General features: G+C 40.2%; 3 protein-coding genes and 2 long non-coding RNA genes across 8 annotated transcripts in view; 2 read left to right on the top strand and 3 right to left on the bottom strand.

Moving 5' to 3' along the window:
- The window catches only part of LOC146313656 (uncharacterized), a 2589-nt gene extending 1792 nt beyond the window's left edge, over positions 1 to 797 (top strand). Inside the window, exon 2 of the long non-coding RNA XR_014772086.1 lies at positions 1 to 797. This exon is cut by the window's left edge and continues 95 nt beyond it. This is a non-coding gene — a long non-coding RNA (uncharacterized LOC146313656).
- anp32e (acidic (leucine-rich) nuclear phosphoprotein 32 family, member E) lies at positions 106 to 10320 on the bottom strand. Of its 2 annotated transcripts, none has more exons than XM_084739640.1 (7): positions 10139 to 10320; positions 5810 to 5959; positions 5547 to 5669; positions 5245 to 5407; positions 4548 to 4675; positions 2896 to 2938; positions 106 to 2799 (listed from the first exon to the last, which is right to left on the bottom strand). In XM_084739640.1, the coding sequence occupies exons 1-7, from the start codon at positions 10190 to 10192 to the stop codon at positions 2714 to 2716; spliced, it is 747 nt and encodes a 248-aa protein (XP_084595766.1). In that variant the 5' UTR covers positions 10193 to 10320; the 3' UTR covers positions 106 to 2713. The 2 variants fall into 2 exon arrangements, with proteins under 2 accessions (XP_084595766.1, XP_084595767.1); XM_084739641.1 differs by having other exon boundaries at positions 4584 to 4675.
- Positions 3799 to 4541, top strand: LOC146313655 (uncharacterized). The gene is made up of 3 exons (XR_014772091.1): positions 3799 to 3983; positions 4035 to 4071; positions 4199 to 4541. It is a non-coding gene; the product is annotated as an uncharacterized LOC146313655 (long non-coding RNA).
- Positions 10321 to 14253: 3933 nt separating the features above from the next.
- gabpb2a (GA binding protein transcription factor subunit beta 2a) lies at positions 14254 to 24085 on the bottom strand. Of its 2 annotated transcripts, none has more exons than XM_084739613.1 (8): positions 23281 to 24085; positions 18696 to 18803; positions 18258 to 18425; positions 17665 to 17859; positions 17201 to 17369; positions 16945 to 17121; positions 16730 to 16848; positions 14254 to 16341 (listed from the first exon to the last, which is right to left on the bottom strand). In XM_084739613.1, the coding sequence occupies exons 2-8, from the start codon at positions 18801 to 18803 to the stop codon at positions 15985 to 15987; spliced, it is 1293 nt and encodes a 430-aa protein (XP_084595739.1). In that variant the 5' UTR covers positions 23281 to 24085; the 3' UTR covers positions 14254 to 15984. The 2 variants fall into 2 exon arrangements, with proteins under 2 accessions (XP_084595739.1, XP_084595738.1); XM_084739612.1 differs by lacking the exon at positions 23281 to 24085 and adding an exon at positions 21850 to 23129.
- A 451-nt stretch (positions 24086 to 24536) lies between these two features.
- Positions 24537 to 27500, bottom strand: part of mllt11 (MLLT11 transcription factor 7 cofactor) — a 4242-nt gene continuing 1278 nt past the window's right edge. Inside the window, exons 2-4 of one of the 2 annotated variants that reach the window (XM_084739671.1) lie at positions 25789 to 25902; positions 25512 to 25687; positions 24537 to 25176 (exon numbers count right to left, since the gene is read on the bottom strand). In XM_084739671.1, coding sequence (XP_084595797.1) covers positions 25084 to 25176; positions 25512 to 25679 — 261 coding nt within the window. In that variant the 5' untranslated portion in view covers positions 25680 to 25687; positions 25789 to 25902 and the 3' untranslated portion in view covers positions 24537 to 25083. The remainder of the gene's footprint in view (positions 25177 to 25511; positions 25688 to 25788; positions 25903 to 27500) is intronic. The other variant, XM_084739669.1, reaches the window with a different exon arrangement.

Here is a 27500-nt window from a genome sequence, read left to right as displayed (position 1 = left end):
TGGATTATGGGAAACTGACTGTGACGCTGCGTTCAGGTGCTCTTTGCCAGCTTGGTAAGTCAGAAAAAACAACATTTACAGAAATATTTGAGTTTGAAAACCGTCTGAGTTTATGTGGTTTGATGTTTCAACATTTAAGATCAAAAACTAAACTAAAAGTTTGTTTTTAAATTTGGTCAATTTCACTAAAATTTCAGAACCTTGAAATCAGGTTTTTGATTTACATTTTTACCTGCTGGTAAACGTCTACATTTCTGACTCTGAGGAGCACCTGAACGCACCACAGATTCTGGTCTGTGTGAAGTTTAAATGTTTCCTCGGAGGAGGAGGAGCTGCAGGTTTGGGTGTTGTGCAGGAGGCGGAGCCTGAGGCGTGACACGGCAGTGGTCCGAATATGACGAGGGGACGGGCAGTTTGAGGACGAGCCGCTCGCTTTCACATCAAACTAAAAAACAAAGAAAAAAAAACAAAAAACAGCCACGGTTCAGGAAAAAAACAAACAAACTAATATTTCCTCCCACCCGCCCCCTAATCTTCCCTGGAGAATCCCTACAATAAATCAAACACACACTGGGAGTATCCTGGTTTCACTGAGTCTACAGCAGGCGTGACGGGGCGGAGACAGCAGAGTCATGTGATCACGAGTCGTCCAGTTCAGGGACAGTTTGTTGGACTGAAGGGTTCAAACGTGACGGTGAACAGATGCATGTGACATGTGTCCCTGATCGGTTGTTAGACACACAGAGGTCCTGAAGGGGGCGCTCTCCTCTCCTCTCCTCTCCTCTCCTCTCCTCTCCTCTCCTCTCCTCTCCTCATCAGATATGGCTGCAGGGAGAGGCGGGTCCTGATCCTCGGGGGTGATCTGATTGGATGTGGACTGTCAGGTGATATGGCGACCGTCCTGCTCTCCTGAGAACGATGACACTTCCTGTTTCTGCAGGATGGTTGAAGGTGAAACAGTAAAAACTGGTTTCAGCTCATAGAAAGAAACAAAGAAAAGCCAGAACAGACGACAAGACTTCAGAACCTCAGAGTGGCGACACAGGAGGGAACCGGTTCAGTTTGGTTTGTTTAACCTGGGGTGAAATCTGTTGATCCGACTCAGGTGTGAACTGAGACATCTGGTACCTGTCGTCCACCAAACTCAGCTCCGGTTCAAACAGTTCTGCTCAAGACTGGCTCGTCTCACAGTACCAGATACTCAGAGATCTCACCGTCCAACGATCATCTAACATCAACAGTAGCTAACAAACGACGTTCCTTTCATTTGTTCAGGAACGTGTCTGATAGAAACGTTGCTCTCCTCTCTGGGAACCAAATTCTCCGGTTTTGAATCAATTTATTTTTGGTTGAAATACTCAGAACAGTTCATAATTAGGAGCACAAGAACTGGAACTGGATCGAACTGGTTCCGTGTTGGTGGAAAAGAGGTACAAGGTTCTCAAAGACTTCAAAATGTTCCTGCTCAGGGGGTCAGTACTTCTCAGAAGTACAGGAACTTTAGGGGGCGGGGCTTGCAGCTCTAAACACTTCTGACTAGTTCAGTACTCGACTAATTTTTTACTGTAATAATTTATAATAATCTTAATAATTCTAATTTTTTCCTGATGAAGGTCGAGTATCGAAACGCAGCAAATAAATATTAGATTTTAAGTTGGACAGTCTTTTTCTTTCGACGCTCGTAAACCAGTTAGTTTAAATTGATTGTGTTTTGACTCGTCCACGTGGAGCGACAGCAGAACGTGAAGGACGTCCAGATTCTACACGGAGGATTGAATCCAGCAGGTTCCATCACTTTATGTGGCGTCACAGTTGTTGTTCTTGTTGTTGTTGTTGTTTAGTTTTGTGCAGAAACAGCCGTCACTTTTTTTTGCGAGCAGAAAGATTCACGTCTTCATACCACTGTTGTTTTCAGTCTGTGAGAACAGTTCCCAGATTGTTTAGGTTCTATTAACTGAAGAACGCGAGCAGATCTGAAGACTAACTTCAAACACTGTAAGTGAACTTCTGAACTCTAACGTTCTTTGGGAGGAGACGCAGTGGTCATGTGACACACCAGGATCCATCAGCTGTAACTGACGCATCAGAAGGAGGCAGAAGTCTTGTGGTCTGAACTGGACGTCAACAGAAATCTTAAACTGAAACGTTTTTTATCCCACAGGAAGTGAGCGAGTGAGCGAGCGAGCATCAGGTCCCTGAAGTAGAAACACAGCTGACAGATTCTGGTTCGAACAAGAAGAACCGAGACAAAGCGCTGAGTTCTGCTCCGGTGGAGGTGACGTAGTGACATCATTCTGAGTTCTTTGTGCTGACAGGAAGTCGGTCCACAGCAGGACGGCCGGTGGACCCGCCGCTGGACTTCAGTGGTCCAGAGAGACGCAGAGACGAGGACGTGGAGAAGAGACGGACGGAGCGGCGGAGTCTGAACCAGGTTTTAAAGGGAAACTGGATGGTGAGTCTTCAGCAGGTGAAGTTCTGATAAAATCTTCTTTGAATATATTCTCTAAAAATAAAGACGTGAGGTTCTCTAACAAACGGAGACAAACTAGCAGATCACATCTGTTCTGTTCCTGCTGCTGCTGACGGCGGCGGCGGTGACGCCCTGCGGTGGTTATCGTTATCGTTTGTTGTTGTCTGGAGGTCGGGTCCGGGTCTGGACTGAGACGGACAGAAACAGGACAGGACGACACACGGACGACCGTCGCCTGGATGACTAGTCGTCTTCATCGTCGTCGTCATCCTCGCCTTCATCGTCCACGTCTCTCTTCCTCTTCTGTCCCTGAACGCCCGCCTGGTCCTCTGCACAGAGAGAGGGAGAGAACTGACCAATCAGAGGAGACCAACAGGATTCAGACCAATGAAAACCTCTCAAAAATCCCATGATGCTTCACTCACCTTCCTCCTCCTCCTCTGCATAGTCGTCCTCATCCTCATCCTCCTGTGATGATGAAGGAGAAGAAGAAGAGTTCAGCTTCAGTTTCTCTACAGAGTGACAATCAGCACTTTCAAAATAAAAGACAGTTAGTACTTTCAAAATAAAGGACACAGAGCTATGAGAAGAAGCTCGTTTCTGATTGGACGACACCAACGAAGCTCTAAAACTCTTCATCACGTCTACATCACTGTGACCAGGCTGATCGCCATCAGACCGACTCTGACAGGCTGCGGTTACGAATCACTTCATTTTTTAATTTCATTCTGAGGTGTAGATACACTGTAAAAACAAAAAACTAAAGCACCGAGCTGTAAAACATTTTTAAATTTAAACTAAAGTTTAATTTGTTGTGTCCACTGAAGTTAAGAAAGTTTGGTTTTAACTTTTCAGATCCAAGTTAGGAAAACTTGAATTATTACATCTGTTGAAATTATTCAAACTATTACTACTACTATTCAAAATAAAACAACTCCAGTTCATCAAATGTAAAAATGTAAGTTTCTTAAGTTTTCTAATGTCTAACTTAAAAAACAAACAAAAAAACAAACAAAAAAAACCACTTGAAACCCTTAAAGTTGACACAACAAATTAACACTTCATTAACTCAAACTAAATGAAAAAAGTTCTCAACTTAATTTAAATTTTTTAAATTACAGAAAATTTAATTTTCCTGCACAAAAACATAAATCTAATGAATACAATAAAATATTTGATTGATGATCCAAATTTATGATTTTAATATTTTAACTTTTCAAAAAGACATTAAAAACTCAGAAAGTCTATTAAACATACGTGAAAAAAATAAAGACACATGATAAAAAATTTCTCTTCTTAAGAAAAATCTAAATCTTCTGCACAAGTTCAGTTTAAGCTCTTAAAATTTAGGAAAAAGTTCAAATGATTAATTTTATTCAAAAAATGAAACTCACCAGGAAAAATAACTGAAAAATATAAAGAAAAAAAAAACACCTTTCTTGTGTACCAACATTTGTCCTCAGAGGCGGCCATTTTGGTGCTGAACCTGGTCAAAAACACGGTCACACCTGAGGTCACACCCCGAGGTCACACCTGAGGTCACACCCCAAGGTCACACCCCGAGGTCACACCTGAGGTCACACCCCGAGGTCACACCTGAGGTCACACCCCAAGGTCACACCCCGAGGTCACACCCCGAGGTCACACCTGAGGTCACACCTGAGGTCACACCTGAGGTCACACCCCGAGGTCACACCCCGAGGTCACACCCCGAGGTCACACCCCGAGGTCACACCTGAGGTCGATCCATCAGAGCGGCTCAGATCAGACCAGGCAGAGAACTGGACTACATTTCCCATGAACCACAGCAGCATGTTGAGGTACGTAACCTTTTGTTTATCGTCATAAACATATAAAAGTACCATCTGTGAAGCAGCTTCTTGTTTTCTGAGTGTTTCATTTTGTTTTAGTTAAACTCAGTTTATTTAAGTCAAGTTCTCTTTGTGGTCATTTTTACAAAGTTAATCCAAAATCCAGATGGAGGAACTAAACTGTGACAGGTGCATTATGGGATCGGAGGTGAAGCAGTCTGAGCCGGTTCTGGATCGACCTGCAGGCCGAAGCCTGAGTTGCCCACCTGATCGCCCCGGTTCACTTGAAAGCTCAGCCCCACCTCTCCTCCCTCTGAGCCGTCCTCATCCTCCTCTTCATCATCGTCCTCGTCGTAGTCGCCGGTCGGCCCCGCCCCGTCCTCGCCGTCCTCGTCTGGAGGAAAAGAGAGAGGGAGAACAAAAGACAGAAAGAGAGACGGAGGTCAGACCATCAACGTTAAAGATGTAGAAAAACTGAAACTCGGGCCTATTTTTCAATTAGTGATCAATCTGGCAATAATTTCTCCATTAACTGATTAGTTATTTGGACCAGAAAATGTCAGAAAATGATTCCGAAAGTCCAAAATGACGTCCTCAAATGTCTTATTTTGAAAAAAAAGTCAAAGATATTCAGTTTACTGTCAGAAACCAGAAAATATTCACATTTAAGAAGCTGAAATCAGAGAATTTGTTTTAAAAAATGACTCAAACCACTGAATCATTTATCAAAATAGTTGCTGATTGATTTAATAATCAATTACTCGTTGCAGCTCTGCTGTACTCCAGGAGGTGGGAACAGCTAGGGTGACAAAATCAGTAAAAATCACAATATTTTTGACCAAATACCAAATTGTGATAATACTGTAGGAATTAACTTTGACGAAACATGAAGTGAAAAAGATTTTTGAGAGCAGCAGGATCTCAGCTGGTCTCTCCTCTGAACACACACTCGTCATGTCTGACCTTCGTCGTCGGCCTCAGAGTCGGGTGCCTCGTTGTCCTCCTGGTCGAAGCCGTCCAGGTAGGTGACCTGCGGCAGCAGCTCGAAGACGCTCTCCCTGTAGTCCTCCAGAGACGTGATCTCACAGTTGAACAGGTCCAGACTCTGAAGGCTCTTCAGGTTTTGCTGCAGCACCAAACATGATGTTTGTTAGCATGTTAGCATGTTAGCAGCTACGAACAGAGAGACAGTCCAGTCTCTGTGTGTGTGTGTGTGTGTGTGTGTGTGTGTGTGTGTGTGTGTGTGTGTGTGTGTGTTTTCTGACCAGCGCCTCCACGTTGCTCAGCTCTTTGATCTTGTTCCCGCTCAGGTTGAGGTAGGTCAGGTTGGGACATTTCTCTGACAGCGTCTCCAGAGATCCAGACAGGTTGTTGTCACTCAGCTCCAACTGAACAACACCAACACAAACGTTTATCACCGGAGATAAACAGCTGACAGACGTGTAAACAAGTCTGAGGAAGTCATTTAAACCAGCATCCTTGTGTTTTCAGGTAAAGTGGACGTTATAGTCTTCTGTCTGTGTCTTACCTTGCGTAGTTTGGGCAGTGAGGGCAGTTTGGCGAGCGAGCTCAGACCCACGTTGACCATACTGAGGAACTCGAGCTCCGTGTACTCGTCGGTCAGACCTTCAATCTCTCCGTCTGCAGAGCGACTGTTATCAACCACCAGCTCTGCTATCTGAAACACAGACAGGACGACATACAGAGACACGAACAAACTGATGACAACAGCATCATTTCATTTCATTTACTTTATGCTTATTGATGCTGTTTTCAGGTTTTTACATGTATGGAACATAAAAACTGGAGCTGCAGCTGTATTTCTGTGTGTGTGTGTGTGTGTGTGTGTGTGTGTGTGTGTGTGTGTGTAGTCCTGTGTTGTGTAATGACATTACAGTTGACCTTGACCTAGAAGAGCTTAAAGCTGCTGTTCCTCTAACGTCCACTGGACGCTCCTGTCAACTAAAACACTCTACTGAAGACAGAACTGCAACCAGCAGTTCATTTATTTAAAAGTCAATCAACAGAAAATTGATCATCAAATTGTTTTGATAATCAATTAATCATTATCATCATTAAGTAAAAAAAAATCTGATCTAAACTCCTTTAACTGTGATGATTTGCTGCTTTTGTTTATCATCTGACAGTAAATAGATTTGTGATTTGGACAAAACAAGACAATGAATGCATCATTAGTGGCCTTTTCATTTTTTTTCCGGGGGGGGGGGGGGGGGGGGGGGGGGCAGGAGAGCTGAAGCTGTGATGATGTGATGTGAAATGAGGAGAGAGAGTGGAGGAATGACACGCAGCAGAGGATCATGGGTAGAAGTTGAACCCACAGCTCAGCCTCTGTACATGAGACAGACTCCACCAGCTGAACTATCCAAGCGCCTCCTTTTCATTATTTTTTGATGTTTTATAGACTAAAGTCTAATTGATTATTTGAGAAAATAATTAGCCAATTAATCAATGCTTAAAATAATTGTCATCTCCTGACTGTTTGTTTTAAAAACTGACTGACTGCTGATGTGTTGTTATTGTATTTGTTTAACTGTCAAACGTCAACATTAGATATTCACAATAATATCAGCACATCATCAATATCAGCTGATAAAGGCTTTAAAATGAAATATCTTATCAGTGTGAAATGAGCAGGTCTGTTAATATGATGATGTAATTATACTCACTGTCTGCAGTGAGGAAGAGCCAATCACATTCCTTCAACACAACACAATAACAACCAATCAGTGAACAACGAGAAACAAACTGAATGAGAACATTCTGAAAAGCACTGTGTTTTATTTTGAAAAACACTTTTAGTTTGAAAATCATTTAATTTTTAAAATGTATTTCAGAGGGTGTTGTATTTTATTGTGAAGCATTGTACTTTATTTCAGAAAACATTGCATTTTATTTTGCAGAATATTGTATTAAAAAATGTATTTTACTTTAAAAAAATTTAATTTTATTTTGAACTCGGATGTTGAGTTTATTATAAGACAAAAACATGCAGCGTGTTCTCACATTTAAGAAACTAGAAGCAAAAAATATTTGGACATTTGGCATAAAATGATTAAAAATGTCCTCAAAAATGTTTCCAATAGTTTTGTTCCTCTGTTCTTCCTGTCCAGTGTGCAGCTGAACACACACGTCTCTCGTGAAGTATTAGGAATAATATGGAGTATACTGTCCTGTAAACATGCTCATGTTTATTACTGGTACTTTTGTGCACATCTACATGCACATACAGTACATACATACAGTACATACAGTACATACAGTGTGTATCAGGGCTGAAACAGTACGACATTTTCTGATCACATTTCTACAGTATTCCAGAAATTATTAGCACTTATATTAACCCTTAAAGGAAAGAAAACATGGGTTTGTTTGATTGAACAAATACTTTAATCTAATTTAACAAAAAACTTTAACATGACACTGATTCAGTAGAATAGTGTAGATAAATCAAAGCACATATCATGGTAGACTGATACTGAAACGCTGCTGCAGTGGATTTAGAGACGTGTGAATAAATCTGTACAAATCAGGAAGATACTTCTGAACACTAGATTTGAATCAACAAATTTGAGATATCATTGTCATTTTTTGAAGATACCGAGTCATTTTGAAACACTTAAAATCATTATTTGACAGATACTACAGCATTACTCTGCAATGCTGAGTCATTATTTTAAAACACTTCCTACCCTCAGTCATTATTTTGTGATACTAAGTGATTATTTTGAGAATTTAACTTATCATAACGACTTAGAGGATATTTTTTTCCATCACATTTGTAGAAAAGAGTTTTCATCCAGATATTTGTCACTATTCTAATTAAGTTGTGTATCATCTTGTTGACAGTAAGCAGCTGATAAAATAATCTCACCATAAAGTCCGTTCATTAAGAGGTTTTCAGATCACAGTCTGCTTATTTGTGCTTTTGCTCATAATAACAAAAAAAATCATAAAAATAAATTGTTATCTTCTCAGTTTCCTCTGATGTCCCACACACCCTTGAATGCACATGATGATTCTCACGTTTAACAGCTTTATTACAAAATACAGTAGACGGACAGTAAGACATGAGAGATCACGTCTCATGGAGGACTTTGTTCAGACTGGTGGCCGCTTTTATTTCCCAGAGTTCCTCTGGTTCTTCTGCTTATATAACAGCAGAGCCTCAATGTAACCGAGCAGAGCTTCAGCCTGCAGGCCAACGGGCTTCAATGAAGACCAACCATCACACACACACACACACACACACACACACCACTGTGTGTGTGCTGGGGCTTTAACCTACTATAATCTACATGCAGAGTGTGTGTGTGTGTGTGTGTGTGTGTGTGTGTGTGTGTGTGTGTGTGTGTGTGTGTGTGTGTGTGTGTGTGTGGTGGGGGTTGTAGTCTTGTGAGTCCTCACTCACACACCATCTGCCGGCATCCCCCAATTCATAAAACATGACACCATCAAGTGTCTGCTGGAAGAGTTTAAATGAAGTGAATTAAAGCTGAAGCACCGTGTGTGTGTGTGTGTGTGTGTGTGTGTGTGTGTGTGTGTGTGTTATTTAACTGAAGCTGGTCGGTTGGCAGTCGGTTATATAACTTAATCACACACACGGAGCTGTGACTCCACTTTATAAAAAGCGTCGACACAACCCGAATTACACCACGTTTACACACCAGTGTTTACATCAATGTAACTCGTTTAATCCAGATTACAGGCTTCATTCAGGCAGTTGTTCATTTTAAACAGACATCGATGAGCCATCGTGCTGTTAAACTACAGTAATCTGTTACTCTACAGCCTCGTCGAGTAACGCCATTTTGATTCGTTACGACGCTGTTAGAAACACCAACGCTCCTCGTTACACGGTAATCACACTACAGTAACGAGCGGCGGTGCTGCCACGCTTCTGTTCGTTGAAAGAGAAAAAAGTCGTCAATACCGACGGAATTTACCGTCGAATTAACCGTTAATCCGCTTTCTGTAACGTTAAGTAGGTAACGCGTTACTGCTGAGCACGAGCTCCAAATGTGTGTGTGACCTCAGCCCGCCACCGAGCAGGGCCGCGCGGAAATGTCGACAAAAGCTCGAAAATAGACGTTAAATTCACCTTTAAACTCGACTGAACGACGTTTACAGACGTAAAAGACGAGGAGGTGAAAATATTCCGTCGAAGTTTGGTCCGTCAGAGACTTAAGATGTCCGCTCACAGACACACGGAACAGCAGCAGCGTCGTTGTTGTTGTTGAAGTGAAACACGCAGCGGTGTTTGTCCGCGGTGAGCTCCGGAACATCCCGATACACCCGCACAAACACTCGCTCCGATCACAAACTGGCGTTAAATAGGATTTCTTCTTTATTTTTACGTCGTTTTCTCCATTTAACCCGAGTTCCTCGAGCGGCTGCGGGCTGATTAAAAGTTAAACTTACTCGTCGTTAATGCGTGGAGGTGTTTTTAACGGTTTAACGGAGCAGTTGGGTCGAGCTGGACGTTCTGGCGGGAAAACAAATCATAACCAGTTCGTGTGTGAGCCGTTCTGATGGTTTGATGAGTCCGCGGAGCCTCGCTGACAGACTGAAGGGATTTCACCGGAGAGGAGAGGAGGAGGGGCGGCCAGAGATGCTTCCACATCCCTCCGGGACAGCGGCTCTGAGGCGGCAGTTTATCGAACTAAACCCGATCGATTGAACGTTTTAACGGGAGACAAACTTGCGGTTCAGAGTGTTCAGGGTGAGCGGGCTGCATGTGATGGTGGAGGGGGAGCAGGTCGCACATCACCTCCTCCTCCTCCTCCTCCCGGGCTATTTCAGGCAACAATTAAAATGTGATTAAAGTAAAGAGGCTCACCTCCGCGGGGCTCCTGTTCCGCAGCTCTAAACTGATCCTCTTCTTCATGTCCATGCTGAGTTGTTTCCTCTGTGCGGGGTGAAATCAGGCGGTGAATAGTTGACAAAGTCCCGGGGATCAGAGCCGTAGCTGCTCTCCTCTGATGGCCACAGTTTGCCTACTGATCCTCCATGATACCTCGCGCCCAGCCCCCTCCCCTGCGACCCCGCCCCCCGCCGCACAGGGTTGGCCGAGTGCCACTCCGCCGCCGCTGATTGGACGGCGGGCACGTCAGTCAGGACTGAGCGGCCATAATCCACGAGCTGGGCGGGAATATCCCCAAGCCAGCCAGTGAAAGCCTCATGGGAGCTGTAGTCGTTAAATATCATTAAATTAACCATCATTTCTTCATTAAAGTGACTAATTATCTAAACTTTACTGTCCAGTTCAGCAGTTTATGGACTTAAAACTTCAGTAACACGTTTTAAGTTTACACAGAGTCCGAATTTAACCATCCTGAACAACATGCAGCGAAGCTGGCGGGGGGGGCTCACTGACTGTCTGCACGCTGGGGTTGGATCAACAATACACCAATCAAACCTGATCGATCAGTCACACGTGTTATTGACTAATAAAATTCTAGTGTTAAACTCAAATTTATGGAAGCTCAAGTTTCTCACTATATTCAATCATTATTTAAAGAAAGTAAATTATTATTTTAACATACTAACTTATCATTTGTAGATACTAAATTATTTTAAGATACGAAGTCATTATTTAAAGAAAGTAAATTATTATTTTAAGATCCTAATTCATTATTTTAAAATACTAAGTGATTTTTTTGCGATTTTAGCTAAATATAATGATTTGCAGTATATATTTTTTTTTCATATTTGCAGAAATGAGCTTCCATCCAAAGATATTCATCACTATAATATTTTATAGTTGTGTATCATCTTACTGACAGTAAGTAGCTGATAAAATAATAAAAATATCACCATAAGGTCCATTGATGAAGCCGTTGTGGAGCTTTCAGTCGTATCAGACAATCTGTCTGAGCAGATGGACTTTCAGTCATCGTGGAATTAAACTTCTCGTTGACTGAAGACTGTGATCGAAGCTCCAGAACTGCTGGACACGATTCAGATTCTGTCTACTGTTGTTTCTAAGGTTGAGAATGTACTTTTAATCTCATGTATATAATGTTTGACAGATGAAAAATATGAATAAAAGCTTCTGTTTTCTCTCTTCATTTTTTTTAATTTGGCAAAAGGATCCAGCCAAAGTCTCGTGGGTGGATGCAGTTTGCTCAGTCGTCATTTATCAGATTACAGACTAATTATAAACTTGATGAAAGTTAACTTTGGTTTATTCTTTTATTCCCATAAACACAGGTTTATGTCTGATCTGAAGTCATCACAAGTTGCTTCAAACAGTTGCATTAAATCAAACTATGTCAGAAGCAAACAGAAATTAAAAAAGGATTCTTGACCCTGGAAACATCTGTTGGTAAAATAATCTGAACATGTTTAGCAGCTGTTCTCTCAGCTGATGGAGGTTTTACTTTAACTTCGAGGGTCAAAGTTTGAACTAATTTCTCTCTTCATATGGACTCTACATCCAGTCAGCTGTATTTACTTACTTTAAAATGTTTTATTTTTGTTGGATTTTTCTTCCACTTTGTCACATTTATTCTATTTTTTAAAATGTCTTATCGTCTGCTTGCAATGTCCCAAATAAAGTTCATGAAAAAGACGATAAAAAAAAGTTTGGAGGTGTGCAGATGAGAAAATATGCAACTTAAAAAATATATGAGACATTTTGTGACATGTTGACCTTTGATCAACATTCTCTGACATTTTATGGAACAAATAACTTATTGATCAGTGGAAAAATTATTGCCAGATTGATAATTGAAAAACAGGTTCAAACATCAACAAGATTGTGACAGGATCAATTTTTCACCAATTTCTAAATTATGGACCAGTCAACAAATCGATTAATCATAAAAAATGATTGACGGATTAATTGATAAAGAAAAATCAGCATCACAATAATTTTACAAACAAAAATTAGTTTTATCAAATATTGCTCCTCCTGCGATTTGAAAATATTAGCAGACCATATTGTGATTTCGATAAAACTAATTGTTCAGTTCGACACCTGAACGCCTCATGCTGAGTTCAGGTTAAAACATCAAAAACACAAGCAAGAGTTCTTATTCAAAAAAACAAGTGTTTATATTTCAGATTACCAATGCAGGCAGCCATCATCACCATCACCATCATCATCATCATCATCATCACGGTGAAGCATTCAGGTACAGTTAAAAAAATACAACTTTATATGTACATAGAAAAAGGTTGGCTTCTTCGCTGAGCTTTATAAAAATAACTATCATACTCAACTCAAAATCAGTGATTAGAGGAGGGAGGGCACGACGGGCTGCTCACAGGATATGATCAATCATCTGACAGGTACTGATTGATAATTGATCTATAGAACCAGGACAGGAAATAAAACCAGACCAGGACAGAGGGCAGATTTTTAAGGGAGCTCACAGTGGACTGGAGAGGAACTGGATCATGTTTCTGAGAAAACCGATTTCTGTCCAGAGTGAAGCCGCCGGGTTTAATTCATTTCTGCAAAAATCCACCTGTGATCATTAATCATTAATCAAAGCCATCTGTAGTTTTGGTTCAAGTGACATTATGATGCAAAGAAAACAGTTTGGAGTAACATCCTGGTTTTATAAATGGATTTTAAATTTATAAATTGAAAAATTATTGCCAGATTGATCACTAGTTGAAAAATATACCCAATCATGTTTGGACCATTTTCTGACTTTTTATGGACTAAACAACTGATCGATTAGTGGAAAAATTGGCAAATGGACATACATTTTGTTATTTCCGGACATTTTAAAACACACAACTATTGCCTCAAAAAATAACTGAACAATTAATCGACTGTGACAATAATTGTGAGTCACAACATGTCACAACCTACATGATCAATAATTATCAATACTGACCAGTATGAAACTTGACGGTCATGATAGGTTTTGCAGCTGTAATCGTCCAGGCCTACAAACAGAAACTTCTGTGTTGGAAGTGACGTGTGATAAACACACAACGCAGAGTTTTTGGATTTAAATGGGTTAAAAGTTGCCGTTCTCCAGTCGACTCTCATGTTTCAGATATCTGAGCGTCCTTGAACTCACCGTCATGTCTTTGTTTTCGGCTGCTTTACTACAACAGAAGTTTGAAGAAGAACTAAAGATGACTTCATAACTGCAGATTTTTTAAATAAAAATAAAGGTAATGTGTAACTAAAGGGTTAAAACACCTTGAAAGGTCCTGAACGTCAAAAATCTACAAATATGTTGACATGAATTAAGAAACTGAACCACAGCTGATGAGTTAATTATCTATCAAGAGCTGGAAAATGAAATAAATCTGATGGTTCTAAAATGTGAATATTTTCTGTTTTTTTAAACTCTCAAATCCAACAACAGCTGCAAACGGTCAGTTTTATACTTAATCGATCGATTGATAAAATTAATGATCAGTTAGTCGATTAATCAAACTTAAAAAATATTTAAAATGTTGCATTTACCAAACAACCCTTTAATCAAAAGTTTATTTCCACCATCACGTACACTCTCAGAAATAAAGGTGCTAAGTAGAACCATACAGGGTTCTTCAGCTCCCGTAGGAGAACCATTTTTTGTTCCTGTCAGAATTTTTATAAAAGGTCACCTGGAACCCTTTCAAACAGTTCTACTGAGAACCCAATATTATCTCTAGAACCACCTGTGAAAGGGTTCACCAAAAAACCCCTGTGAGAGGTTCTAAAGGGGTTCTTCAGAAGCAAAGTTGTGGAACCCTTATTCTAAGAGTGTAGCCTGTGAAACATACAAAGAACTACATGTTTCAGATGTTTATTTAACAGTAGATCGATTAAATTTTACATGATCGATCAAATTCTTATTCTATTAACTGTTATGATTCCTGACTCCGACGGCAACTCGAGCGTCAACATTTAAAGACCTCGGATTCCGTTTTATCGACTAAACTAAGAATCTAAAAGAGAACCAGCGAACGATCTGAAAACGGTTCGGTTCTTGTCAGGACTCTGGGAATAATAAAGATTTAGTTTTATTGATTGATTTGTTGAGGAGTGAAATGAGTCGAGAACATTTTATCCTAAAACATTTGGCTTCCTCACTCAGTTTAGGGAAGCAAAAGCTTGTTTGATGCCCCAAAAGGATTTTTAAAGAATAAATTCATTCTTAAACATCAGAAAAGTAACATGTCCGAAAACAAAACTTAATAAACAACAACAACAACAAAAAACAATATGAAAGTACAAAAGCAGTTCAGAATGAGTCGTCGTAGTGTCCAAAAGATGCTTTTTTTCCCCACTACTCCCAGTCGTGGCCATTTTTCCAATGTAGCCTTTTGGGGAAGCAAAATCGCACCAGCGACAGCAAGGTTTCAAAAGGGGTAACGTGGTCCCAATTTTATAACGACGTGAGAGTCGTGAAGGCATCAGACGAACAGATGTGTTGGAAACAACCCACTGACAAAAACTGAACTAACGTAAACAACAGGGATATAAATGGGTACACTGGGGATAACCACCTGCGTTCAAAAATCAAAAATGTTAAATTGACAAACTAAAACTGACCTCCTGCTGATATCAGTCTCCTCGGGTTTAGTGATCTTGTCTTTATAGGACTCAGTTAAGAGTCGAATGGGGAAACAGAATGGTGCATTAAAGCGACATTCAGGCAACAGACATGGCTGCGTTCAGGGACGACTGTCTTTCCAAACCCAGCGTCATTATTGTGATTTGGTTTGGGATCACTGATTGCAGTTACACAAAAAAGTAAATACACCTTTGAGCGAAGGTCCCACCTCCGCCTGAGTTGATTTATCATCTTCCTCTCTACGGTTTCTTCTTCCTCAGCTGGTCTCCATCTTGATCCATTCTTGCTTTGTTACATTTTGCATCCCACTTAAGAAGGCATTCAATTATAACACAGGAGGGAACTCAAAATGGCATCCACTTAAACTATCTTTGTTTAGTCTCTTTTTTCCGTTCCCTATGTGTTGTCTGTTCAGAGAAGCCATTTTGTTTCCCTCTCTGACATGTTGGAAATCTTTTGGGGATTCAAAATGGTGCATGAATAAACTCCACCATATTCACTCAGTCTGTCTTTCTGTCTGTCTTGCTACTGGCTTTTTGGGGAAGCCATTTTGGTCCTCATCGCTGACATGTCATGATGACATATTTCAGGAATACAAAATGGTGCATGACTAAGTTTCTCTGTCATGTTTAGGCCTTGATCAGTTTGTCTTTCTCCCACTGTGTTGTCTTTCCAGAGAAGCTAAACTCCTTCATTGTGTTTCTTTAGTCTGTTTTCCTCCTAGTATCTTTTTGGGGAAGCCAAAAGACACTGCTGCTCGTCTCCAACATGTTCTCACCAAAACCTTTCAGGGATACAAAATGGTGCATGACTAAACGCCTCCATTTGTCCTTCTCTTATTATGTTCAATCCATTTTAGTTCCCTTTCTGAAGTGTTTGTATTGACTCTTTCAGGGATTCCAAATGGTGCATGACTAAATTCATTAGCCTGTTTTTAATTGTCTTTCTCTTCCTGCTGTTTTTGGGAAGCCATTTTATTTCTCCTCTCTGGTGTCTTTTGGGATTTTAAAGGGTGCACACCATCCGGACATGACTCAACCAGTCACCCGTTAAATGGGATGCAAATTAGTGCGAGTCAAACCAAACACCTCCTGTTACGATCTGTCTTTTAGTTGGCATGTCACCCCCTCCTCCTCCTCCTCCCCCCTCTCTGTTACGAGCTGACCTCTGTCGTCTCTGCCCCCGTCTCCACCAGTGTCACCTGACCCTCCTCCCCTTCCATGATGATCCCGCCTTCCTGTAGCACCACCATCTCTCCCTCCTCCTCCACCATGCCAGCTGCTGCCTCCTCCTCGTCCTCCTCCCCTCCCACCACCTCCTCGGGGCTGGCGGCGTTGGTGGCGGCAGCGTTGGTGGCGGCGGCGTTGACGTTGGTGCTGTTGGCCTGACTCTGAGCCATGGCCTCCAGTTTGATGCGATACTCCTCGGCTTCTTGTTCTTTACGCAGCAGCTGCTGCCGGTACTCCTGCGCCTTCCTGTTGGCCTCCTGCAGCTGCCTCTGCAACAACTCCTGAAGAAGATGAAGGAGACGAAGAACATGAATACAGAAACACTGAATCAGTGTTCACAGTTTAACATGTGTCTGTCTGGCTGCCATATTGGAGAGGTCAACATCCCGGGGTTTCTCTGCCGTTTTAATTCTAAAGTCGGCAACTTTCATATGATGAAACATACAAAGGCTTTTCGTTATGTAAACACCTTTGTTCTGACCTTCTAATATTAGTGAAAATTATACTAAAATGGTACCATGTAGAACAACTGACTTGGTCACTTATGTGTAACTAAAGAAGAAGAGGAGGAAGAGGAAGAGGAGGAGGGAGGAGGAGGAGGAGGAGGAGGAGGAAGAGGAGGAGGAGGAGGAGGAGGAGGAGGAGGAGGGGGAGGAAGGTCCTGCTCACCGTCTCTCCAGCATCATTGTGATTGTTGGTCACCTCCAGCTTCCTCTTCCTGGAGGGCGGAGGCTGTGGCTCCTCTGTTACCACCTCCTCTGTCACCGTGTTGGCCGGCACCGCTAACACTGAAAACAATCAAACAGATTGATTATCTATCATCAGCATTGATGAGCCTCAGTCAGCGCTGAGTGAAGTTTTTTTTTTGTGTGTGTGTGTCATACTCTGCTGTCCATGCTGCATGGTGACAAAGAACGGCGGCGCCATCCCTCCTGTGGTCTGCAGGTTACCGTGCTGGTCTGTTACTATGGTGATAACCCTCTGACCTCCCTCGTTGACGACAGCGGCGTGCTGGATGTTGGAGTCCAGAGCGCTGGCAGCCATCGCTTCCTCTGAGTCACCTGAGACACACGGAGACAAACGTCACACCTCCGCAGGACATGTTCAGGCGCTCAGGTGAGTGTTTTCAGGTGTGTGTACCTGCGTTGGCCTTGTTGAGCAGCTCTGCCAGGTTGACCACGCCCCCCTGGATGGCAGGTATCCCCTGGATGATGAACTGTGGCTGGTTGGTGGTGGTGCTCGTCTCCACGTTCATGCTCACCTGGTTCATGTTCACCTGGTTCATATTCACCTGGTTCTGCATCCCCTCCTTCACACACACACACACACGCATGCACGCATGCACGCACGCACACATGCACGCACGCACGCACACACACACACACACACACACACACACACACACACACACACACAACAAATGTAAGAAAAACTTTACAGATGCTGCTGAGGGGTGAGGAGATACTGAGTGAAAGTTCATTTTTGGGTGAACTCACTTTAAAAGGACTAAAATAAAAAATATTCTTTTCATCTTTAATTTAACAGCGACTCCACAGGTCAAAGGTCAGAGGTCAGTCTGTGTGTTTCATCAGTTCCTGTCTCACCTGCAGCAGCAGCATCAGCTCCGTGTTCTGGATGTCCACAGCGATGTCAAACGGCGTCTTATCGAACTTACTGAGTGCGTGGACGTCGGCTCCGTGCTTGATGAGCGTCTCGGCCACGCCGTGATGACCGTGCTGCGCCGCCCAGTGAAGAGCCGTCATCTTCAGCATGTCTTTAGCGTTGATGTCGGCGCCGCTCTGAAAGTTAAACGGAAAGTTAAACACAGGACTGAAGTGTATCGAAGATATTTGATTTGATTTTATTCAGATGTACAAAAAATTCACTTTGATGTAAACATAAAACAGATAAAATGTGATGAATAGGTTTCATAAATCCTCACTTATATCCATAATAAACACTAAAAAAAAAACTTTTTTATTCATCTTTCAAGGTTTAAATTCAGATTATTAGATTTCAGACCTTTCCTTTAAGGAGCTGTGAAAACCCGGTGTGCCACAGTGAAGTCAGGAAGGAACTTAAAATGTGATTTAGTTTTTTGTGGATTTTAGACTTTGATCAACGTGCAGCTGCTGGATGGATAAAAGGTCTCACAGAGTTTCACAGTATTAAAGATACAGAATTTAACTGTTCTCACCCGGACCAGCAGCTCCACGATGACCGTGTGTCCCTCGGCGGCGGCCATGTGCAGCGGGGTCCTGTCCACTTTGGTGCGAGCGTCTCTGCTGACGCCGGCTCTCAGCAGGACGTCGGCGGTGGAGTAATGACCGTGCTGAGCGGCCAGGTGGAGCGGGGACGTCCCCAGCTACAGGACACAGACAAGACAGACATCTTTATATTCAGCCAGGCTTCAACTCCAGAAACCATAAATCAAACCCTTCAACTATTAGATGACGACACTAAAGATCTAAACTCTATAGATGAAATAAATACAGAATATGAGTGACGGGATGTTTGTTTCGTCATCAGCTGATTAAAGAATCCTATTTATCGTTAAACTGTTTTTATCGTGGGAAACAAAATGAAACCATCTGACTCCTGCAGAGTCTCTAACAGACGGAGGTCTGAGTCTCACCCAGTCGGTGGTGAACGGCGCTCCGTTGGCCATCAGGTTTCTGACCTCATCGTCTTGACCTTTACGAGCCGCCTCCAGCAGGCGCTTCCCCAGGTCCACCAACGACATCTGACACACACAAACATTCAGGTTTTAATAAACACAAACACTGCAGCTTCACATCACACTTTATTCTACACACACACACACACACACACACACACATACACACACACACACACCACACACACACACACACACACACACACACACACACACACACACACACACACACACACACACACACCTACACACACACACACACACACACTTCTGTTTATGAGCTCATTTCTTTATTTTAATGGTTAATTTAACATCTGGCAACAAGACAACAGATGAAATTTAGAGTTTGGAACAGAGCTGGGTAATATATCATTATTATATTATTTATGTTTTATTATATGAGACTAGATGTTGTGACAGATTCTGCATATTGTTTTATCATGTTGTGTTGTGTTTTTCATGGTTTTTAAGGCTGCATACAGTAAAGTGATGTAACTTTCTGAACTTTGCCTACTTGTCGTCGCCCTCTTAGTCATTATATCCACATTACTGATGATTATTTATCAAAAACTCTCACTGTATTAATGTTCTGTGAAAACACCAACAGTCACTTCTACAGTATTGCTGTAATATTGAGGTATCTGGTCAAAAATATGGTGATATTTACTCATTTTATCACTTCAGCTGCTTCCACTCCTTCGAGTTCACAACATGTCTTCAGTCACAACCTACACGATCAATAAGTATTGATATCAACTGATATGAAACTTCACTACTGGTTTTTATCGTTGAGGCCTAATTTGGAACCAGAAGTACTAACAGGTATCGTAAAAGTCAAGAATCATATATAGATAAAATATAAAATGTAAAAGATGTGAACGTTTTAAAATGTAAACAGATATTTAAAAAAAGTGATGGAATCAAAGCTGATATTAACTTTTTTTACTTCTGTGTCCTGAATTTTACTTTCAACCGTCCCAGACTGAAAAACACATTTCTCCTAAAATTATTTCTCTAAATTCTAAATATGGCTGCAAGATACAGCAAACAAAACCAGACTGTGATTATTTTGACTGAGTGTGATATGATTAGTGGTGGAACAGGGCTGCACAATTAATCGCTCCATTATCTAAATCAAAATATGGCCGAGTGCAATATCAAAATCACAGAATCAGAACCAAATCACAATGTTTTGATAAAGAGAAAAAGTCAGAAAACATTATAATGAGGTTCTGTAGAGCTGCAGAGATGTTCTGGACTAAAAATCTTTGTTCTTCAGATGAAAGAAAACATGTTTGTTTGGTTCAGACCTCAATAAATTTCACATCATCACCATTTTAATACTTTTTTTTTTGAAAATGAAAATTGTGATGTAAAATTCCACTAATCATCTCACATATCTCAGTTTCAGTCAAAATAACTGCAGAATGACTACGCACATTTGTGCTTGACCCATAAATGTAATAACTTCATTTGTAAAGACAAGTTTCTCTCCTGTTTTCCAGACACAGTGTCTTTGTGTCCCAGATGATTTCCATCGTCCCCAAGACGTCCTAAATTTCAAGTGCTGCATGGAAATTGCAGCATATTGACTAAAAATTATCCAAATGTTCACAGTGCAAATTTCAGAAGTATGAACCGAGGATTTGCAGTATTTGGTGAATTTGCATTTACAAATCATGCAGCAACCATGAGGCCACAGGATACAAGCTGGTGCTGTAAAGGTGACTCCTCTTATTAAACTGACAACATCCACGACGGCTGTTGTTCATCACTGTCTTCTCTGTGTAAAAATGTGACTTCAGTGAATCTTAACTAACACTTTAAAACACTGAAGTCACACAGTAACCATCATAATAATAATGACAGTCATGATTAGAGAACAAAGTTCTTCAGATTCACGAACACACTAACAGATGAAGGCAGCAGCAGACCAACAGCTCCTGTGTTCTGTGAGCTAAAATGACTGACTTTATCAACGGAGTTTGGTTGGTTTGTAGAGAGTGATATAACGGTGGTTTCCTGTCAGAAAAGTCTGTCTGGTAAAGAGGTGACATTATTGTAAATATCACGTACACTCACTCAAGCTAATGTTGATTTTTTAAGTGTTTATATGCGTGTTGCCGTTGACCGTGTCCACAGCAGGACATTACTTAGCTTCCTACACAGGTACTCCTGCTGTTTCTCCAAACTGGAGGCGTGTCGACCTCCATCTACTGTAGGTAACACACCGACTGTAAAGAACCTCATACAACCACACTTCAAATAACACGAACTGTCCCTTTAAGTGTCATTGTTAATTAAAAGTACTTTTCACCACTAAATGTAATAGATGTGATGAGAGAATTCAAACCCCATTTAAAAAAAATCCGAACTATCCCTTTAACGTGGCAGAACAACACGTGTCCGATAATGGAATCAAACTAACAGAGTGTTTTGGGCGCTAAAAGCCCTAAAATGAAACTAAACAAAAGAAACATTTAACAAGTAGCTGATAAATAACCAAACAGTGTTTTATTTTAACCGTGTAACACTGGTGTTAGTGGTATGTATGTAGCTGAACTGGGAACACTGGCTGTATTTTACTGGAGAAGTATCTGAAGCTAGTGAAGTTAGCCGTTACACTCTGTCCGATAATGGACCCCGCGGAGTCACACAGCACCATGACTGAGAAACAGCGGGGAAGGACGAAGGTTTTCAGTCCGCGGCCGAGGAGCCATTTTACGCGCCTTCATGGACAGAAAGAGTCCGCCATGTGCCACGTCCCCCCGTCTCCCTCCGCCTGCCCTCATCTCCCAGTTAAAAACCAGTTAAACACCAGATCCTGCTCCAGCAGAACCTTTACACACACACGGACAGGAAACCGTTTGATATTAAGTTGTTGGTTTTCCGGGGGAAGTCACACAGAAATTTCCTATTTTACACGCGGAGAAAAAACTACTTCCACATCCGGTTAACTAGCATTCATCGAGCGGGCACCGACAAACGGCGAACAGCAGGTTCGACTCATGAAACCTCCAACATGGCGGGTTATTCTGGTGAATCTATAACATATTAAGAAGAACAAATGAGTCTCTTTATCCTCCACAGGACGGCGGAGCAGAATACTCACCGTGTCCAGGTTTGTAGGAGCCAGCGGAGCTCCTCTCTGCTAATGTTAGCACGCTAGCTGGCTAAACACAACAAATTCCTCCGCGTGTGAAGCGTCTGCGCGCTGTTATCACTCCGCGTTTAGAAGAAACAGGTCAGTAAAGTAAAAACTTTAATTCACAGTTTGATAAACATGAACATTAGTCCGCACTGCGGCTCGGCTGGATCCTTCAGCTGCTTGTTTACTGCACAAAGTCAGAACGAGGCAGGCACTGCACAGCCGGATGTTGTGGCTGTAACCTTCAAAATAAGAGCATAAAGTGTAGCCTGCCTGGTACAACACGTAATTGTACGGTTTGACCAAAAATGGACAAAATCAAATATTATGATACTGTTTTGAACAAAACTTTAATCAGTATTCATGTACATGGCAACAGTATTGTTTGGATAATTAGTGGTGCATTCACACAATATAAATGTTGAGGTCTGTGATAAATATTAGTGATGTGGAAATTATGTGTACGTGGAGTAGGATAATTAATACAACAACAAGAACAAACAGAAAATTACATCACTCTACATCACACACTACTGTAATGCAGCTTTTAAAACCAGGAAAAAATATTGACACTGACACATTTAGATCTAAAACTTTGAGATATTCAGTCATTGCACACAACTGGCTTATATTAAAATTTGTGACAATAAAGCAACTGAAATGTTTCATTCATAATGTTTATAATGTTTTATTTATTATTGTAATTAATTTTCTGGGAATCTGATTGTTTGAGTTCTGATTAAGAGATCCTAAAATTAAGAAAACATAACATTGTGTGAGAAATATAGATATTAGGAATCACTCAATATGTTTGTAATCAAGGAATCCAATAACCTATATTTGGATCAAATAAACATTTGCGGTAACAATGAAAAAGTAAAATGTCTTGGTGTCAAAATGTTAATGTAACACAAACTTGCCCGTAAAACCTCTGTTGTTTTTTGATTGTTTGTTCAATTAAAAAATTGAAGAATTGTATGTTTAAAATTAATATTTATCTCACTGATGATTCCAGTTATCATAAAAATGCTGAACATCATATCTTCTAATTTATCAGGTCAATAATTGGTCGATCACTCATATATTGTAAATCTTGATGGCTAATGTTTGTAAAATTGTGTAAAACCAAACTCATAATTCAAAGTCAAGATATTAAGGATTGATTCAGACAACAGAAATGTGTTAAATAATTTAAGTTAATGTGTAAACAATCAAATAATTTGAGTGGTAGTTTTCTAATATAGTCTCCACGACAGTTCGTCAGCCAGCCTTTTATGTTGAAAGTCTTGACAGGAAGTGCCGTCCTCGTTGACGCTGTTATTTACCAGCTAGCTGTTAGCCGTTAGCCTGTGTTTATGCAGTCTGCTAACAAGTTAAATTAAATCGTGTTTTTACCTTCTGCGCTCGTAGATTCTCGCGCGTTTACGTCTCCTGACGTGAGTCGGACTGTGACAGGTGTTCACCTGCCGGGAACGAGTTTTTAAAATGACTTATTTTAGTGTTAAATCTGAACAAAGATGGCGGCTGGTCGACACCGGAGGAGGAAGCAGACGGTTCACCTCCCTGTGGGCGGGCTGAGAGGAGCGAGGAGCGGGGAGAGGAGACCCAGTCCAGCCTGAGCTGATCAATAACAACACACTGATCGATTCTGATAAATGTTAGTGAGTCACATGTTAATAACGCGCTTCTTATAAACAGTCCTCATGTGTTGAACTGAAGCTAAAATATGAATTAATAAAAACACAAACTGTCCTCATAAAAACCGCCATTTTTAAAAATCTGACAGCAACCAGCAGGAAAATATTTCTACTCAATAAACCGATGTGAATTCTGACAATATGAACTTTTTAATGAATTATATTGTTTTATGTATTTATTTATGTTTTGATTTGTTGTTTAATTAAGACATAAATAAATTCCTTTTTACAGAGGCGTCAGTGTCAGTGATGACAGTTCACTGAATTATTGGACATTTCTATCTGGTTGTTTATTTTTATTTTTTCATCCACATATATCTTAATTAGTTTTCCATAAAGCGTTCTTCATTAAAATAGATAATTATTGTGAAACATGTTCATGTTTTTTTATTTTATGGCTGCAAAGGAGTTGACAGAACAAACTCATGATTTTGATTTGATTATTAGATTTTCTAAAATTTCTTTTTTGTAAATTATTTTTCTTTATACAATAAAACTTAAACAGAATTTTCTTTTGGATTTGAATTTGGTTATTTTCTTATAATCTGAATTCATTCTTGTTTTGCTTATGTTTTTATTTCTTTATTTAACTTGCTGTGAATTTTACTGATTGAATCTCTTGTAAATCAATTTGTGTTTTTTGACCAGAAATTGTCTTCTGTGCATTAATACAAATAAAGATTTGTTTTAAACTGATCTTTCTTCACGTTTATTCTTCTAGAGAACTTATTGTTGGTGTTTTTTGGTCTCAGTCAATCATTTAATTTCTCTTAATGTGGGATCATTATTACTCCATTAATACAATATTAGTTACTGAAAATCAAAGCTAAATTTAAATAATTCAGTTATTCATCTGTTTATTATTGGAAACTTAATTCTCTTCATTTTACTTTTCTGTGCAAATGAACCTGTAGATGTACAGAAACATCTGAATTTGTGAGTAAAAATGAGACATTTTGATCAAAAACAGACACGTTCTTTATTGTTGGCAGGTGTTCAGGTGTGTTCAGGTGTGTTCAGGTGTGTACAGGACAGGTGAGCTGTTGTTTTCTCTCTGTGGCTCCAGCTTGAGGCCCGCTCAGTAAAACAGGATGAGAAAGAAATCAATAAATACATCAATCAATCAATAAATAATGAGTTAATGAAGCAGCTCAGGATGAAAGAACAAAAAGGCACAAATGGAAACATAAAATATTTCAGGGCTTTGAACGCATCACCACCTCATCAACAAATCAATCAAATAAATCAATCAATCGATCTGACAAACCATTTCTTCAACCATCAGAAGTCACGTCTCTCACAGAAACATCTTTTCATGATCGATCAGAAAAGGATCAATACTGTGTTCCTATTATTTTGTCCACCTGGTTCACATGCAGAAACTTTCATAAAGTCTCCTTTCGTTTAGTTTTTTGTCAGACAGGAGGTTTAAATCTGATCTGGGGTCAGTGTGAGTCTCAGTGAGGATGAACAGGGGTCAGAGGTCAGGTGACGAGGCGTTTCAGAGCAGCAGGTTCAGGTCGGCCAACAGAGCGTCGACATCAGCGAGGGGAGCGCGCCAGTAATTAAAGGAGGAGAACTCAGAGAGGGACGCCTGAGGACAGAGAGACAGACAGATGGACAGAGACGTTAGCGTCCACAGTCTCACTGCTACACTGTAAAAACAGAGACGTTAAGAAAACTAAATGTTTTTTTTTTTTACCAGCAGGGTTCAGAACGGGGCTGGAAATCCTTGAAAAAGTTACATTTGCTGTTTTCAAGGTTTGAAAAGTGTTTCTGATTTTGGACAAAGTGCTTGTTTTAATTTAAAATAAAGACAAACTGATCAATCAATCAATCAATCCTGTCAAAGACTTGAGACTCGGGTCCCATCAGATTCGGGCACGGAGCTCAAGCTCTAGTTTGGACGTGTCCCCGGTGTCTCCTCACCTCATCGTCCTGACTCCTCAGGGAGGACGACTTGTCTTTTCCTTTGACGCTATTGGCCGGCAGAGTGTCGGTCAGTCCCAGGTCCTCCAGCTCCGACAGGTCGAGGGCCGGGATTGGCTGCCTCCAGAAGAGGAAGGAGTCGTATTGGCTGCTGGACTTCTCCATCATGTCTCAGTCTGAGGACGCAAAGACACAAACACTTTTTTATATCATGTGATTTCCTTTTTCTTTTCCCTGTCACTTTTTCTTTAACTTGATGAGCCAAGCTGTCAATCACCTGGCTGTGGGCGGGACTTCCTGTCCAGATTCATGTGTTCATTCAAGCAAGATTCAAGACGTTTATCGTCACGCCGGTTAAACAACCGTGTTTGACAGAAGACAGGTAAGTTAACTGACAAAAGACAGAACGGTTAAATTAGATAAATATAACTAACAGTATCCAATAAATTAAAAGTTAAATGTGTAATTACAAGTTTTACACAATAATAAAGTAAAAATACTCAGTAAAACTGACTTAAGAAAATAAAAATATCCAAAATAAAACCTAAAACTAACTCAAAGGGTGCGGAGCTCTCAGTCTGTCGCCCTCTCAGCTACGCAAAGAAAAAAATAAAAATAAATAATAAATACAAAGTTTTCAGACAAAATAGAGTAACTTATAAGCAATAACTAAATATAAAAGAATGTATCTTATATATACAAAATAAATGTGAAAATAATTGAAAAACATATTTGTTTTAATTATTTGTATTTCCATATTTCCCCTCTTATTATTTCACAGATTCATTTTAAATGAAGGAGTGAAGCGTCTGTCAGCAGTTTATCTGAACTCAGAGCAGTTTACTGAGAACAGGAGGACAGAAGTCTGGTTTCTACTGAAAAACATCAACTTTATGTTAAAGTTCATCTCTGAAATATAAACTCATCATTAGATTTAAACATGGCGTTTATTTCTAATTAAATTGGTCTTGTATATTTTTTCCTTGTTCTTTTACTGTGTTTATTTTTCTGGAAGATAAGAGAAGAGATTCTTTTATTACAGCAGCGAAGTAGAGCAAAAATATAAAGAAGCATCAATAAATCATACAGATATATTTAAAATATTAAAACATAGCAAGAGGAAATATAAAACACCAAAGCAGATTCTTCAGGGAAGAATGAAACCAGAAGAACTTTGAGCAGCTCCAGATGTTCCTGTTTTCTTTAAAACAAAACAAAACAAACAAACAAACAAAAAACAAAAACCCGACTTGATGACGACTGGATGGAAGCTCATTTCTGCCACAGAAACAAAAATATCTCCACAGGAAGTCAGAATTATGGGATAAAAAGTCATAATTTCTACCTTTTATCTCATGATTTTGAGGTTTTATCTCATAATTGGGGACATTTTTTTCTTCCAGTGGCAGAATTACTGACTGAGACAAAGTAAATTCCACTTCTGTGAAAATCTACTTGACAAAACACCCGATTCTTTTATTGAAAGTCTGTTCAGTTTAAAACTGAACAAAACAAAGTCAGAATTCATCATCTGATGGTTTTTGTTAAATATGAGTCACACATGTTAATAATATCAGATTATATTTAAAGTGAATTTAACATGTCAGGATTTATTCTGTCACAAAAAAATAATCTATAACAAGAAGAAAAAACACAGAAACGAAGTTGTTCCCTGTGGTCACGTGACCTGATGACGTCACTGTGAGACGTTTCTATCTGCAGAAACCTGATTGAATCACAGCTGCTTTAATCTGAACTCTTCACAGCTGAGCTTCTCTACAGATGACTCATCTTTTTATAGAGCCGCAAACTCCAACGGGCCCTGAAGGCCTCTCAGGTCACAGCTAAAGGAGCAGACCGCTCATTTCATTTAAATCTGATTTCATATTATTTTTTATTTAAATAAACTTTTTTTGTTCTTCTGTTGTTTGAATTCTAATTCAGATTTTACACAAACTTTATTTAAATATTTTAGGTCACAAAAACAAA

This window comes from Lutjanus erythropterus, chromosome 16 (genome assembly GCF_056507025.1).
Source record: "Lutjanus erythropterus isolate fLutEry1 chromosome 16, fLutEry1.hap2, whole genome shotgun sequence".
NCBI classification, from domain to species: domain Eukaryota; kingdom Metazoa; phylum Chordata; class Actinopteri; order Lutjaniformes; family Lutjanidae; genus Lutjanus; species Lutjanus erythropterus.
The sequence above is the reverse complement of the archived record's forward strand: the minus strand, read 5'-3'. Positions and strand labels throughout refer to the sequence as shown.